Source organism: Galeopterus variegatus, unplaced genomic scaffold, assembly GCF_000696425.1.
Source record: "Galeopterus variegatus unplaced genomic scaffold, G_variegatus-3.0.2 Scaffold1658, whole genome shotgun sequence".
Taxonomy (NCBI): domain Eukaryota; kingdom Metazoa; phylum Chordata; class Mammalia; order Dermoptera; family Cynocephalidae; genus Galeopterus; species Galeopterus variegatus.
Genome location: NW_007727769.1, coordinates 242,167 through 256,341, shown reverse-complemented (window position 1 = coordinate 256,341; position 14,175 = coordinate 242,167). Strand labels below are relative to the sequence as shown.

The following is a 14,175-nucleotide window of genomic DNA, read 5'->3' as shown; positions in this document are numbered from 1 at the left end:
TATAACAGAATACCTGAGACTGGGTAATTTATAAAGAACAGATGTTTATTTGGCTTACAATTTGGGGACAGCTGCATCTGGCACAGACCTCAGGCTGCTTCTACTCATGGCAGAAAGTCGCAGGCAGCCGGTGGTTACAAGCAGATCACATGGCCAGAGGAAGCAAGAGAGGGAGAGAGAGAAAGTGCCAGGGTCTTTTAAACAACCAGCTCTCATGGGAACTAATAGAGATGAACTCAGTACCCCCAGCCCCCAGAGCATTAACCCATTTATGAGGGATCAACCCCCATGATTCAAACTGCTCCCAACACTGCCACATTGGGGATCAAATTTCCACATGAGTTCTTGAAGGATAATACATCCAAACTCCATCAGGGGGTGTGGTTGAGACCTGTGGCACCCCCCTCATTCCTGCAGGGGCGACCAGGGGGCTTCCAGTGATGGCTTGATCATTGCTGGGCTGGATGCAGATGTCAGGGTTTGTGGCTGAAGCCCTCAGACCCCCACTGCTCTGGCTCAGGGGCTCAGGAGCTCAGGGCACTTCCTGAAGCAGCTCAATGGTCATCACTGGGCTGGTTGCAGATGTCAGAGGTCATGGCTTAGACCCCAGCCCTTCCTCTTCCCTGCCTTGGGAGCTCAGGGGGCTTCTGGTCCTTTTAGGTTTTATAGGTATTCTTTGGTGATGTGAGACCTTTGCTAGTTAATATCAAACTTTGTCTCTGGTTTGTGGGTATTTTGTTTCTTCTTTCAGTTCTGTGTTGGATTATTCACTGTTCCTACCACTTAAACTCTGCACTGGAACTAATCTGTTGTTACTTTGCTTACTTCTAAAATGGGGGAACTTCCTGTGGGGACCAGTACTTGCGCTCTGTGGTTGAGCTAAATTGCTGCTTTGCTGCTGATTCCCTGGGGAAGGCTTTTTGTGCAGCTCAGATTTTAATTGTTGCCCTTGTGTATACTTCCTTGGCCCTGTGAGATCTGGTACACCTGGGTTGTGTGGAATCCCTGGTCTGGGCCTGAGTCTTTTCAGCAAACTGCACCCCCTGCAGTTCTATGTTCCTGACCAGTCTCCACTGAGTGGTCCTGTGCTGATTGGGGGCAGGTCAGCTGCCCTTGCTGTGCCCCAGTGTTCCCCCAGTGGGCCTGTCTCCCCCACCACCCATGCTCCAAACACTTCCCATGGGACAGGCCATGTGCCAGTCCCTTGCAATGACTCAACAGCTTCTGAGTGGCTCCTTATTTCAATTGTTATGGCTCTTCACTCCCATGTGGGTCCACTGGAACCCTGTTAGTGGTCTTGCTGTCCTGAGGGCCACCAAGGCCCTCCTCTCCCCTGCCGCCTCCAAGCAACTTCATCTGAAGGACACAGCTGCAGCTTTTGCCAGCTCCTGCTCCGTAAGCTCAGCAGCTCCACAGCCTTGAAATGGCTAGGATTCAAAATGGTCAGAGCAGTTCTTTCTTTCTCTCATCGGGCCTTTCCCGCTGCCTGTGAAGATTTTAATTGTTGCCCTAGGTCTCTTTTCTTCCCCTGAGTTCTAGCGGCCCCAGCTTGGCTGTCATTGCTTTTTAATAATTGTAAACTGGTTGATTTGTGGGAGGGAGTAACACTGGGGAACATCTATTCCACCATCTTGACCAGAAACCTGATTGCCCAGTTTTCTGGTCCTCTATATGTTTATCTCTTCTAGATTTTTCTTTTACAATTCCTCAATTGAATTTCTTATTTTAATTTTCAAGACAGCTCCTGTTTGAGTTGTTTTTATCTTTTAGCATTTTTTTCTGGTTTTATGGTTGCAATATCTTTTGTCTTCTGTTTTCTCGTTGCTCTGTTCCCTTCAAGTTCCTTTGGTTGTGGTGGTGGTTGTTTTGGTTAGGTATGGTTTCTTTCTTTCATTTTAGAGCCTTCCCTCAGGTGTCTGGTGCCACGTAACTGGATGTTCATTCTACGAGGAAGGCACTAACATCTCCTGGAAAGCTTCCTGCATGTGTGTGAAACCAACACCTGGAGGATTGTGCAGGAGGTGGCCGGGTGGCTTTTTGTTGTAGAACCACCAAATGTAGGTTTTAGGTTTTTCTCCTGAGCCAGTTAGTCTATCCAAAAGAGGAATCCCCTGCCTGGAGGTTTATGTGCTTGTTTCCCTCCATTCTGGAAACCGAATGCACAGAAAGAAGGGAAAGGGGTTTCCATAACCCAGAGTTTCACCTAATCTTCTCTCCTGTGCCTTGTGTTCCTGAGTTGGGCTGGAGAAGGTAACAACCCAGCTTTGAGGGGGGAAAGGCCTGGGGTCCTCACTGCCCCACATTCAGTGATTCGCATGGTTTTGGTCCTGCTTTATTCCTCCAAACTTTGAGGTACTTGGTCTCTTAGAGTTTGAGGTCTTTGAGCACTAGAAAGGCAGGTCTCATGGGCACGCCCTTATGCAGGAATGTAGGTTGCAGTTTTCTTCACTGTCTTTGCCATATTATTCACCACTCCTCAATCTTCTTTCCATCATCCCAAAAATGTGTTGACATTTCCCATCTGCTGTCATTTCCTCTCTTAATCTCTCTGTCCTTGTGGGTTTATACTTTTCCTCCTCCTATTTTGTCATTTTGAGGATTTTTGGAAGGAAGTAAAGACAAATGAGAGTATTAAATTCTCTATACTTAGCCAGAAGTCTCTGATTATCTTTTGATTTTAAAAGCAACCTCTTAGATATTAGAGAATCAGGTGTCGTAATTTCCCAGTATAACCAAAAGTAAAGCAAACTGATTGTAGGCCAACTATGTAATGTGGCAACACATTATACATTTTTAATTGGTTTCCTTTTAAAGATAAATACACGCACATGAAAAATGTAAGTCATGTAAAAAAGTAAACAGTAAAAATTACACCTTTCACTCCAATCTGCAGTCCAACAATTCCCCTCTCCTTTCTTACACTTCTGATATCACTTTATACACAGTCTTGTGGCTCCTAACAGCATATCTTGGATACTGAAACTTTTTTTTCACAAGTACATAGTAATCCATTATATATACATATGTATATGTGTGTGCACATGTGTGTATTGTTAGTTATTTAACCAGTTTTCTACCGATGGGCATTTAAAGAGTTACTAGGTTTTTTGCTGCAAAACAATGCAGCTGTGATCCATCTTATATGTCAGAAATACATGTCTCTGTGCGTGCGTGTGTAAGATAAATTCTAGAAGTGGAATTGCTGAGGCAGAGGACACTTACACTTGTGATTTAATAACTATAGCCAAATTGCCCTCCACACTGCTGTACTAATTTATATTTGCAGTAACAATGAATGAAAGTTCCTGTTTCCCCTTACCATCTCTCACCAGTACATTACCAAAATGTTTTTGTAGTTTCCAAATTTAAAATGTGAAAAACCTAATTGTGTAGTTTTTATGGGCATTTCTTTGGTTATAAGTGAGTTTGAGCAATTCTTTGTATATTATAGGGCTGTTTGTATTTTCTGTGGAATGTCTGCTCATGTTCTTTATCATTTTTCTTTTGGGATACTGGTATTTTTCTTACCAATTTATAAAATTCTTTATTTGTTTAGAAAAGTAGCCCTTTGTTTATCATGTATGTTGGAAAGCTTTCCCTACAAGTTTATCATTTCCTTTTTTAAATCTGTTTGTTTATCGTACTTTTTGGCAAATGAAGTTATAATTTGATGTAGTCAAATTTAATGTTTTCTTTTATGGCCTTCTCTGAGATCATAAATCAATTTTCTAACTTTTTTCTAGTATTTTATGATTTTGTTTATTTTACATTTACTTAGGTAATTTATTTGGAATTGATTTTGGAGTAGGAGTGAGATGGGGTTCCATTTATTTTTTTCCAATTGGCTTGCTAGCTATCCCAATAAGTTGCAATTTATCCCCAATATAAACCTCAGCAACATTTGCAAAAGTGTAAGAACCTCCTTATCTCATCTAAACAGAAGATTAACTGTCTTCCTGACCATTAACTTGAACCAAGACAATTGGTTCAAGAGCATTTTGCAAGAAATTTAAATTGTGGATGTAGTATGTAATCCAAGACAGAACCTGACAGCACTTTGGCAATTGTTTCTGATCCCTTTCTCTGTGTTGAATTGAGAGGGAAAAGAGAAGAATTCTCAGCAGGCTCCTGAAGTCTAAAACCCTATTGTGGGCTGACTGGTTAGCTGAGTTGGTTAGAGTGCAACCTGTAACACCATGGTCAAGGGTTTGGTTCCCCGTACAAGACAGCTGCCAAACAGAACAAAACCAAAAAAACCCTGTTGTGAATCCCAGGGCCTGAACAGAATTTAAGATACACAGCCCAGGGCAGGCCCAGTGGCGCACTGCTACAGTGCGCCACTTGGGAGTGCGGCGGCGCTCCCGCCGAGGGTTCGGATCCCACGTACAGACCGGTTCCCGCTCACTGGCTGAGCGAGGTGCGGGTGCAACGCCGAGGGTTGCGATCCCGTTGCCGGTCCCAGTCCGGTGCGGGCGCGACACTGAGGGTTGCGATCTGTTGCCGGACACGAAAAAAGACAAAAAAAAATAATAATAATAAGATACACAGCCCAAACCAGGAGAACTAGGGAACCAGGGAAGCAGAGAGCCAGCGCTGGAGCAGCAGTTGGGAACAAGTACAGAGTGACACCTGAGGCCTGAGAGCTCAGGGAAACTGATCCTTTGAAAGGAGCAAGGATGGGGAAGACTTGCATGTCTAAGAAGTCCTGTAGCAATTCCTAGTCAGATGATAGAATTCAGATAGTTTTCACCTACACAAGAAGGTAGAGCCAAGTACCCTAATAGCTAGTAAAGGGTAGGCCAGGCCTTTAGAAATGTGGGCTGAAATATGCTTTCTGAGGTAAAGTAGATGTTGGGATAATGTTATTAATTTAAAAAATAAAAATATTTACCTCTACTAAATCATACCTAAATGTAACGGTGGGTGAACTGGTAAGTTAGTTCATTCCTTCTTTAACAAACTTTTATGGAGTATGTGCCAGGCACTGTGCAGAACTCTGGGTGATGGGGAGGAGAATAAAGTGCGGGGTCCTGCCCTCCAGGTGCTTATACATTCAGGTGCAGGTAGGTTAGTGACAAGGACAGCACAATTGTGAGGCACTCTGAGAGGACACAGAGCCAAGAAGTTCTTCAGAGAGTCTGCCAGAACATGAGGTGATCAAGCACTTCATCCCGTCCAAAATCCTTATTCTCGTTTTGTGTAGGTTAGGCTGAAGTTTCTTTCTGAGTTTTGATAAATGCTACTCCACTTCTAGTCTCTCATAGCTGCATGCTGCCTTTCTGCTGGGAGTCTGAGGAGACCTAGTGACCCTCGACCTTCTCAGAGATTCTTAACCTGGGGTATGGAGATAGGTTTCAGAGTGTGAACCCCTCAAAACTGGATGCAGGGCCAGCCTGTGGCTCACTCGGGAGAGTGCTGTGCTGATAACACCAGGGCCCCGAGTTCGGATCCCATATAGGGATGGCCGGTTGGCTCACTGGCTGAGCGTGGTGCTGACACCACCAAGTCAAGGGTTAAGATCCCCTTACCAGTCATCTTTTAAAAAACAAACAAACAAAAAAGCTGGATGCAAATTGTGTGGGGTGCTTTTTTCCTGGGGATAGGGTCATAGGTTTCATTAGAATTGCAGAGGAGTCTGTGACCCCAGGATTAGTAAGAATTAGTGACTTGGATTTTCTTCACCCTTATTAAGTATCTTTTATCTTAAAATTTTTATTTTATTTTATTTTATTTTTTTCACACCATTCATACAACTAAATTTAATGTTGCTTGCAGACCCAGATGTGAGAAAATAAAACCATAAATACGGAGAAGACACTTAACTCTATAAAAATTAAAAACATCTTGTTCAAAATTGAAGCAAAATTAAAAGATAAGCAATGGACTGAAAGAAAATATTTGTGCATATACAGTAGAAAAAAGTACTATAAGTTGTATAATAATAATATATAACGCCATAAAAAAGGCAAAAACATGAGAAAAACAGGCAAAGTATATAAACAGATAATTCAAGATAGAGACAAAAAATGGCCAATAAACATTTTAATAGATGCTCAGTCTTACTTCCAATCAGGAAACTGTGAAGCAAAACAATGAGAATTTTTTTGCCTCTTAAAAATGTTTTTTAAAACATCCCAATCAGACACTAACCTGGAGATGTGTTTATACTGCTACCTGGCCCGCTGTAAGCCCCTGTCTTTTATCCTTCCTCCAGCTTCCTCTCCCCCTGTCTAGAAATAGTACTGGGCATCAACCTCCTGTTTACTTTCCTTACTTATGTTTATTTGGCAATCCCTACTTAACCACGGTAACACTATAGGCAACCCTATACTTAACTGTAATAACGTGATATCATCAAGCAGAGTTGGAAATCCACATTTGCAAGGCAAGTCTCTCATGTTTTCAGTCAAGTTTTGGGCTCAGAATGCTCAAGTTCAAAAATCAAGTTCGACACATTTAGTGAACATTTTTATAATGTAGGACATCGCACTCCCTGTGAGGGAGAGAGGAGAGGAGCAGGACATACAGATGAATTCAGCCGAGTTCCTTCCTTCATGGAGATGAGATGTTTTGGGAAAATGCACAAAGTCCTGTGGGGTTTCAGAGAGAAAAAAATTATTTCCTACTGGAGAGGACAGGAAAAAAGTCTGGAAGATATTGTGGCTGGGCAGTATTTCTTATCATTCACGATGCTGTAGACTTACCCTCCATTTCCACATCTTCAAAATAAGATGCTGGGCCTGGAGGCGAACACCTGATCAGAAATATTTTTAAAATAAGCCTAGGAGAAAAATAAGCCTGTGTGATAGAATGACATAGAAAGAAAAGGTGGAAGTGACAAGCATAGGAAAAGTTGTACATGAACATAAAGTAGTGAAGGAGATATAGTATTATTATTATAATAAATATAAGAAAGTTTGAATATTGATAGTCATAGAGAATCTTCATTATCATCATTGCCATTGTATTATTTTTAAAATCTGATTTTAAAGGAGCCCAAGGCAATATGCATGTTTCCCTAAACTTCAAGAAATAGAAAAATTGTTTTGCTAGAAACATTTAGACTGTAAAGGCTTTTTCTAAAATGTAGATTGAGGGGTGTGTGTATGTGCATTTTTCTTCTTACTAAATCATATGTAATCAAGCACCTACTACTGAGATGAGTCATAACTTAAATTTGTAGTGTGTATTTAGATCAGTGCTTTACAGGGCAGTTTCATATTCGTTATAAATCCTGAACAGTACATTGGCATGGGCTAATAATTTTCTTACTCTCTGTTCTTAGGGTGAACCAGCAACTGCCGAATTTTTGAGACAGCTCACGGCTTAGAGGAAGGCTCATCTAAATAAAGGCCAGCTAAAGTGACATTGCAGGGATTTAATCCTTCTCTGGCTGCCCGTGTGACCAGAAGGCTGATTTGCAAGTTTCTTCTTTCCTGGGGTCCAGATTATTAGGTTTCCAGGGCCCTGCGACTTGAAAGCGAGAGCAGCACAACATGAAGAGTGTGGAACAGAAGCACCAGCAGCGGGGGCTGGGGGGCCTCCGAGGGGCTTTTACACACCAGAGTGCAAGATTCTCTGGGCATCAAAGGAAATAGCAAACTGGAACCTCTGTCCTGGAACACAGCCACCAACCACAGAGCATCAGATTCCACGTCTGCCACCAAACTGCTGGAGTCCGATGGGGAAGTGCTGTGGTAGCTGGACGTGTGCTAGTTAATTGTGCAGTCACAGCCTGGGAGTCCCACCTGAGGGGAGGTGGGAAATGCCTCGAGTGAGGGGGGAGGCTCTCGGCCGGGCTGGGCAGATGCCGACCTCTCACTGAAGACGAGCGGGAGGCTGCTCAGCAAGGAGGTTTGACGGCTCGCAGGACGGCTGGACAGCTGTCACGGACCCTGGGCTCTGACAGCCCTCGGCCAGCCTCTCCCGCCAGCTGGGCCTCTCCGCCCTCCGCACTTGCCCTTGATCGGTGGCTCTTCGCTGCGATGGAGACGTGAGGCTGGGCGGACGATGACTGCGGTGTACGTGAATGGAGGCGGCCTGCTGAGCCCCCAGTGTGCCAGGTGGGACCGGCGCGACAGCGGGGACAGCGGCTGTCAGGCGGAGTGCGGCAAGGACGGCGAGGAGGGACAGCTCCGCCAGCTGACGCCCTTCGAGAAGCTGACCCGGGACATGTCCCAGGATGAGAAGGTGATGCGGGAGATCACGCTGGGGAAACGGATAGGCTTCTACCGAATTCGAGGGGAGATCGGAAGCGGAAACTTTTCCCAAGTCAAGCTCGGAATTCACTCCCTGACCAAAGGTAGGATCTGACTTCCAAGGATCATCATCTGTGGTGCTGGGACCTAGTGTGGGGTGGGGTGAGGAGGGCAGGGCCAAGGAAGCAAGAGAAATGACAGCAGCTGAGCCCCTGTGCTGCCGCCTCCCATCCTCATCTGTTAATTTTCATGGTAACACGTGGGGTATTTTTATTTCCATTTTACAGATAGGGAAACTGAGATCGAAAGAAGTTAAACGTAACTTCAGCAATTTAATCTTAGATGTTTCGACTCCAAAACCTCTCCCACTATACCATGCAGATAAACCCACTCAAACGTGAGGGCAATCTGTCCTCTCCAATTAGGCCTTTGAGAAGTGGAGTGCAGTGTGGCTTGGTTTCAAGGCAACACATATCCCAAACTCGTGTTTATAGCTTCTATTTACACTTGTGTGGCAGTAACAGTGGCACAGGAGACCTCCCAGCTGGCCATTGTCTGCAGACAGCAGGGTCCAGGCCACTATCTCTGATTAGCAGCGTCCAGTTTCCTGTCCTAACCAGAGGCTGCTACTTCTGTTCTATGTGGGGAAAAGGGATTTGATCTCAGGACCTTTTCTGCTTCAGTCTGTCCTGTACTCGTTCTCATTGTTGAGTGGTTACTCAGTGTGCACTTGCATGGCTACTGGTTATTCTGGGATTCTGGACTAACAGTGCCCACCATTCTGGCCTCAGGCAGGAACTGTGTGGAGAGCTCAACACCCCTTTGCTGCTCCAACCCCAATGTGGGCACTTCCCCAAGGTACCTTTAACTTTCTGGAGCCTGGAGCACAAGACGGTTACAAGACTGGAAAAGAACGCATACAACTCAGCATAATTTACCCAGTTCCTGAAGCCCATAGGCTCTACCCTCTCCCGAGAGTCTCTTGCTGACATTTCCTGTCCTTGGACTCAGTCTGCTACTGTACCTGCAAGGCCTCTCTCTTTTTGCCTCAGAGTTGTCTTTTGCTTTCTTCTCCAACCCATAATCTCATGCCCCTCCAATCACTGTGTTTGGCCTCTATAGAAAAAGCCACATGCACACGTGTGCATACACATACACAACCTCCTACCCACACCTGCACGCGCACTCCCAAGTCACTGGTATCCCAATTCCCCTTCATCTTGCTCTTAAGATCCAGTGTCTGGGTTTATATCTTCACATCTACTTCCTTATCTGGTTATATTACAGTACTTCTCTGAGCCTCCAATTCTTCATTTATAAAATGCAACCAAAAGCAGTGCTTACTTCATAGGGTGTCATAAGGATTAATGAGTAAGTGCTCAATAAATGTTAGTTATTGGTATTATTTTGCAGAGTTGCTTAAGCCTTGCCAAGATCAAGTAAAGTATCTTTATCACCAGAAGTTCATCTCTGCCCAACCCCACACTCAAACCAAAATCAATTCAGCTGCCATTTCTGACAGCCCATGGTTTACAACTCTGACAATGCATGGAATTACTTGGAAAGGTTTTTAAAAAATCAGTGCCAATAACCCACCCTCAGAGCTTTTGATTTAATTGGTCTGTGGTGGGACTAGGCATGGGTATTATTTTTAAACTCTCCAGGTGATGATAATGGATATGCAGAGCTAAGAAACACTGCCAGGAGCAACTTGCATATACTGAAGACAGCTTTTAAAATATTAATTTTTTGGTGTTTGCCACAAATGAATAATCCAGGGATCATTTGTATTTTAAAATCAGTTATGAGGTTTTGTGTCAGGCCTTTATCTCTTACATTTAAACTTCAAATTTTATTTTGCTTGGAATAATATTCATTTATCCAACAGTAGAGGCATTATAGGAGAGATCTTTAAAAAGTTCGTGGAAAGATTCGTAATAGCTTTTAATTCTATTTTTCCATAAACTTTTTGAAGTACCCTCGTATCATGCCGTGGGGGTATAAAGATTAATTAGATACAGCCTCCACCCTCAAGGATAAGGGAAGAAAAAACATACAAATACAGTACAAGGCTTTAATTAGGGATAGAATTTGAGCTATACCTCAGGGAGAGATAGGATTTTGTATAGGCAGTTATTCCAGGACAGAAGAGGGTTAGGGAGTTAACTAGGAGGAAAAAGTGAGCAAAAGCATAAACACGGGGAAATGATGTATAGTTCAGCTTCCCCAAACACTAGGCAATGGCAGAAGAAAGGACTGGAAAGCTAAGCTGAGGCTGAATCATAGTGGCCTTTAAACATCGTCCTAAGGAGCATGGATTGTTTTTCTCAGCAATTGAGAACCATCAGGGTTTTTGTGATTAGAACCGGGCTCTTAGAAGGTTAATCCTATAGTGCTGAGAATAGAGGTTGGGAAGAGAGAGATCTAGGAGTCAGGGAGATGTCAGAAAGAGTTGCTGATCATCCAGCCAGAGGGGAGGAGATCCTGAGCTAGGATGGCAGCAGTCAAAATAGAAAAGAGGAGTTGGGTGATACTGAAGAGAAGGATCTGTAGGACTGGTATGTTACTATTCTCCAGACAAACAGAACCAATAAAATATATGTGTGTACATATACACACACATATTTATACACACACATACATACATACATAAAGAAATTTATTATTAAGAATTGGCTGACAAGATTATGGATGCTGCGAAGTCCCAAGATCTGCAGTTGGAAAGCTGGAGACCCAGAGAGGCAGTGGTATAGTTCCAGTCTGAAAACCAGCAAGCTCAAGACCCAAGAAGAACCAGAGTTTCAATTTGAGTCTGAAGGCTAGAAAGGAATCAATGTCCCGGCTTACGACAGTCAGGCAGGAGCTCCCTCTTACTTAGTCTTTTTGTTCTATTCAGGTCTTCAACTGATTGGATGAGGCCCACCTACATTGGGGAGGACTCTCTGCTTTATTATATGTCCCGGCTTACGACAGTCAGGCAGGAGCTCCCTCTTACTTAGTCTTTTTGTTCTATTCACGTCTTCAACTGATTGGATGAGGCCCACCTACATTGGGGAGGACTATCTGCTTTATTACTCAGTTTACTGATTCAAATGTTAATCTCATCCAAAAACATCCTCACAGACACACCCAGAATAGTGTTTGACCAAATGTCTGGGCATCACATGGCCCAGTCAAGTGACAAATAAAATTAACCATCACAGTTGGTAATTGATTGGAACTGCAGATGGAAAGACGAAAGAAGGCAGTGAACTTGACTTCCTTGACTATGCGAACCAAAAGGAGAGTCATGGCTTTAAAAGAAATAGGGAAATAGAAAGAGTGGATTTGGGAGGGAAATGATGAGTGAAAACGCTGGTGTCTGGAAGGAGCTGTCTACATGGCAGTTGTGTGCTCTAGTCAGGGATATGGTCGTGAGGTCAGACTGGGGTTTGCATCGAGGCGATCACGGAGGTAGATGGCAATCACTGAGGTGGACAGTGGAGAAGAGGGATGAGCAACCTCCCTATACCTAAATAACCACAGGCTTACATCCTGGTTGACATTTTATGTATATGTAAACATATAGATACGTATGGAATGGTTTTAAATATGTCGTTCATTTTTGCCCCATTAACACTATGATTTTTCAATGTCATTATAGATATTTTTCAATGTCAGTATATATAGATAACACTCATTTTTTAAGGAGCTAAGAGCTAAGTATTCCATTATATAGCTCCAGCATAAAATTTTTAACATGGCCCCTATTGAGAACTCTTTGGATTGTTCATAAAGTTTTGCTGCTGTTTATAATGCTGCAGAGATTACCCTTTTTCATGCTTCTTTGCGTACTTGTATGATTTTTCTCCTCACACACTCCTAGAAGTTTGCTCTCTTGGTCAGAAGGCATGCATTGAAAAATTTTAAAACATAGCGCCAGGTTGAAGGGGCAGCTTTTGAGTCTTTACTCATAAAAGTAGATCTAGATCTGTAACTCAAATCTAATTGGTATAGATGTTGCTGTTCAATGGTCTAGAGCAAGAATGGAAGACAGAAGATAAAAAAATATAGGGAGGTAAGAGGCCAGAGACTGAGACAGCAGATGTGATTAGGAAGAGTGGCGGAGAAGTTGGATAAAGCCAAACCAGAAGAGGAATTCAGAAAGGAGTGTCCAGTGCAGCAGCGAGGTCACACAGAGGCTGAAGTCTGAGCAAAGGCTACCGGATGTGGCAACTTCGAGCTCTTTTATGTGAGTGTGGGTTCAGGTGTCAGACTGCAACAGAGAGGAGGCAGGGTGCGACGGTGGGAAGAGCATGGACTTCAGAATCAGAAAAATTTGTTTCAATTTCTTGTTCAGTAATTTTCTAGGCATCTAACTTTGTACATATTACTTAACTTCTTTGGTTCTCAGTTGCTTCAGCTGTAGATTAGAGATAATGATTCTTAGAATTGTTGGGAAAATTAGAAATAACATATGTGAAGTACATGGCATGTAGTAGCCACTCAGTAATTGGTCGCTATCATTAGTACAACTTTATTTTTTACTTAAATACATTTATTTCAAAAGGAAATTTAAAATTATTACAGTAATGAAAAACCAGCATTACTTGCTTAGAAAATAATGATAAAAATAAATATGAATAGGAGGTAAAGGTAAAAATAAATAAAATGCAAACAAACCTTTCCTTTAAAACAAAAAGTTTTAAAGGAAAATCATGAAGTAATAGAAAGTAGTTTTAAAAGCATGCTAACAAACAATCAGAGACTTTCTCTTTGACTTAATTAGGAGAATTAAAGGCGAACTGAAGTGGGAATAACATTTTTATGCTGTGATTCAGTGCTATTTAAGGTTGTTTCCATGCACTAAAATCATTTCGTGCCCCATGAGTGTTAATGGTTCCACTCTGGGAAATATTGACTTCATCCAGTCCTCCCATATTTTACAAATGAGGAAATGGAGTCCTGAAAGTGGCTGTCCCAAGGTCATAGCAGAGACAGGCTTAGAACTGGGCTTTCTTTTTATTCCACCAGGCTACCTCGGGATTTTGGTGTAGTGTCAGGAGGCAATTCTTTCACACTTGGCCTTGACCAGCTAGCCAAGTGGGTACTGCTACCTTCTTCACACCTATGGACACTCTTCTCCCTTTCAGCAAAACTCCCAAGGAGTGGTCTTGCCCTCAAAATGTCTGTGGAAGGGTCAAGGAAACAGGAAATAATCAGGGAGCAAAGAGTACCTAACCAAATCTCAGAGGAGCAGCCCAGCTCTTCTTCCAGCTGATTTCCTGCCTGTCCTTCCTGTTCAGACAGTGTCTAACAAGATCTGCTGCCATGTCCACAGGTGGCGGAAGGTAGTGCAATACTGTGGGAAGATACTGGTGGTAGGGTCAGCCAGACCTGTGTTAAACTGGACAGGTTATTTCATCATTCTGTGCTTCGGTTTCTGCATGCATAAAATAAGGAAAATACATCAGCTGCATAGCATTGCTGGAAGGAGCAAATTTTAAAAATGTGTTGAAGATCTACCATGTGCCTAGACAGAGCACACAGTAAGTATTCATTAAATGCTGTTATTAGTTTGCTTTCAAAGAAGTCTATGAGATCTACCATGTGCCTAGACAGAGCACACAGTAAGTATTCATTAAATGCTGTTATTAGTTTACTTTCAAAGAAGTCTGTGTCCTTTAGGCCTGAGTCCTGCATCACTTGGTTCTTGGAACAGAAGCCTACTCAAACTAGCTCACGTGGAAGGGAGTGTACTGAGTACAGGGGAATTCTGTGGATCCACAGCAGGGAAGTAGAGCCTGGTCTCAAGACGTCGCTCTCTCCATCCCTGCTTTCTCACAGTTTCTCATTTCTACTTCCCTTGATGAATCTGTTCCGTCTTTCTGCTTCTTTCTGCAGAACGGCTTTCTACTCAATTATTGGAAGGCACATGGTGGCCAAGACGGTTGTTGCCAGTCTCACACCTACATAACCTCTCAGCTTTATTGTCCAT

General features: G+C 43.1%; 1 protein-coding gene across 1 annotated transcript in view; it reads left to right on the top strand.

The window, feature by feature from the left end:
* Positions 1-7,706: 7,706 nt before the first annotated feature.
* Positions 7,707-14,175, top strand: part of NIM1K (NIM1 serine/threonine protein kinase) — an 18,848-nt gene continuing 12,379 nt past the window's right edge. Inside the window, exon 1 of the mRNA XM_008578299.1 lies at positions 7,707-8,302. Within this exon, the coding sequence (XP_008576521.1) occupies positions 8,011-8,302 (292 nt within the window). The 5' untranslated portion in view covers positions 7,707-8,010. The remainder of the gene's footprint in view (positions 8,303-14,175) is intronic.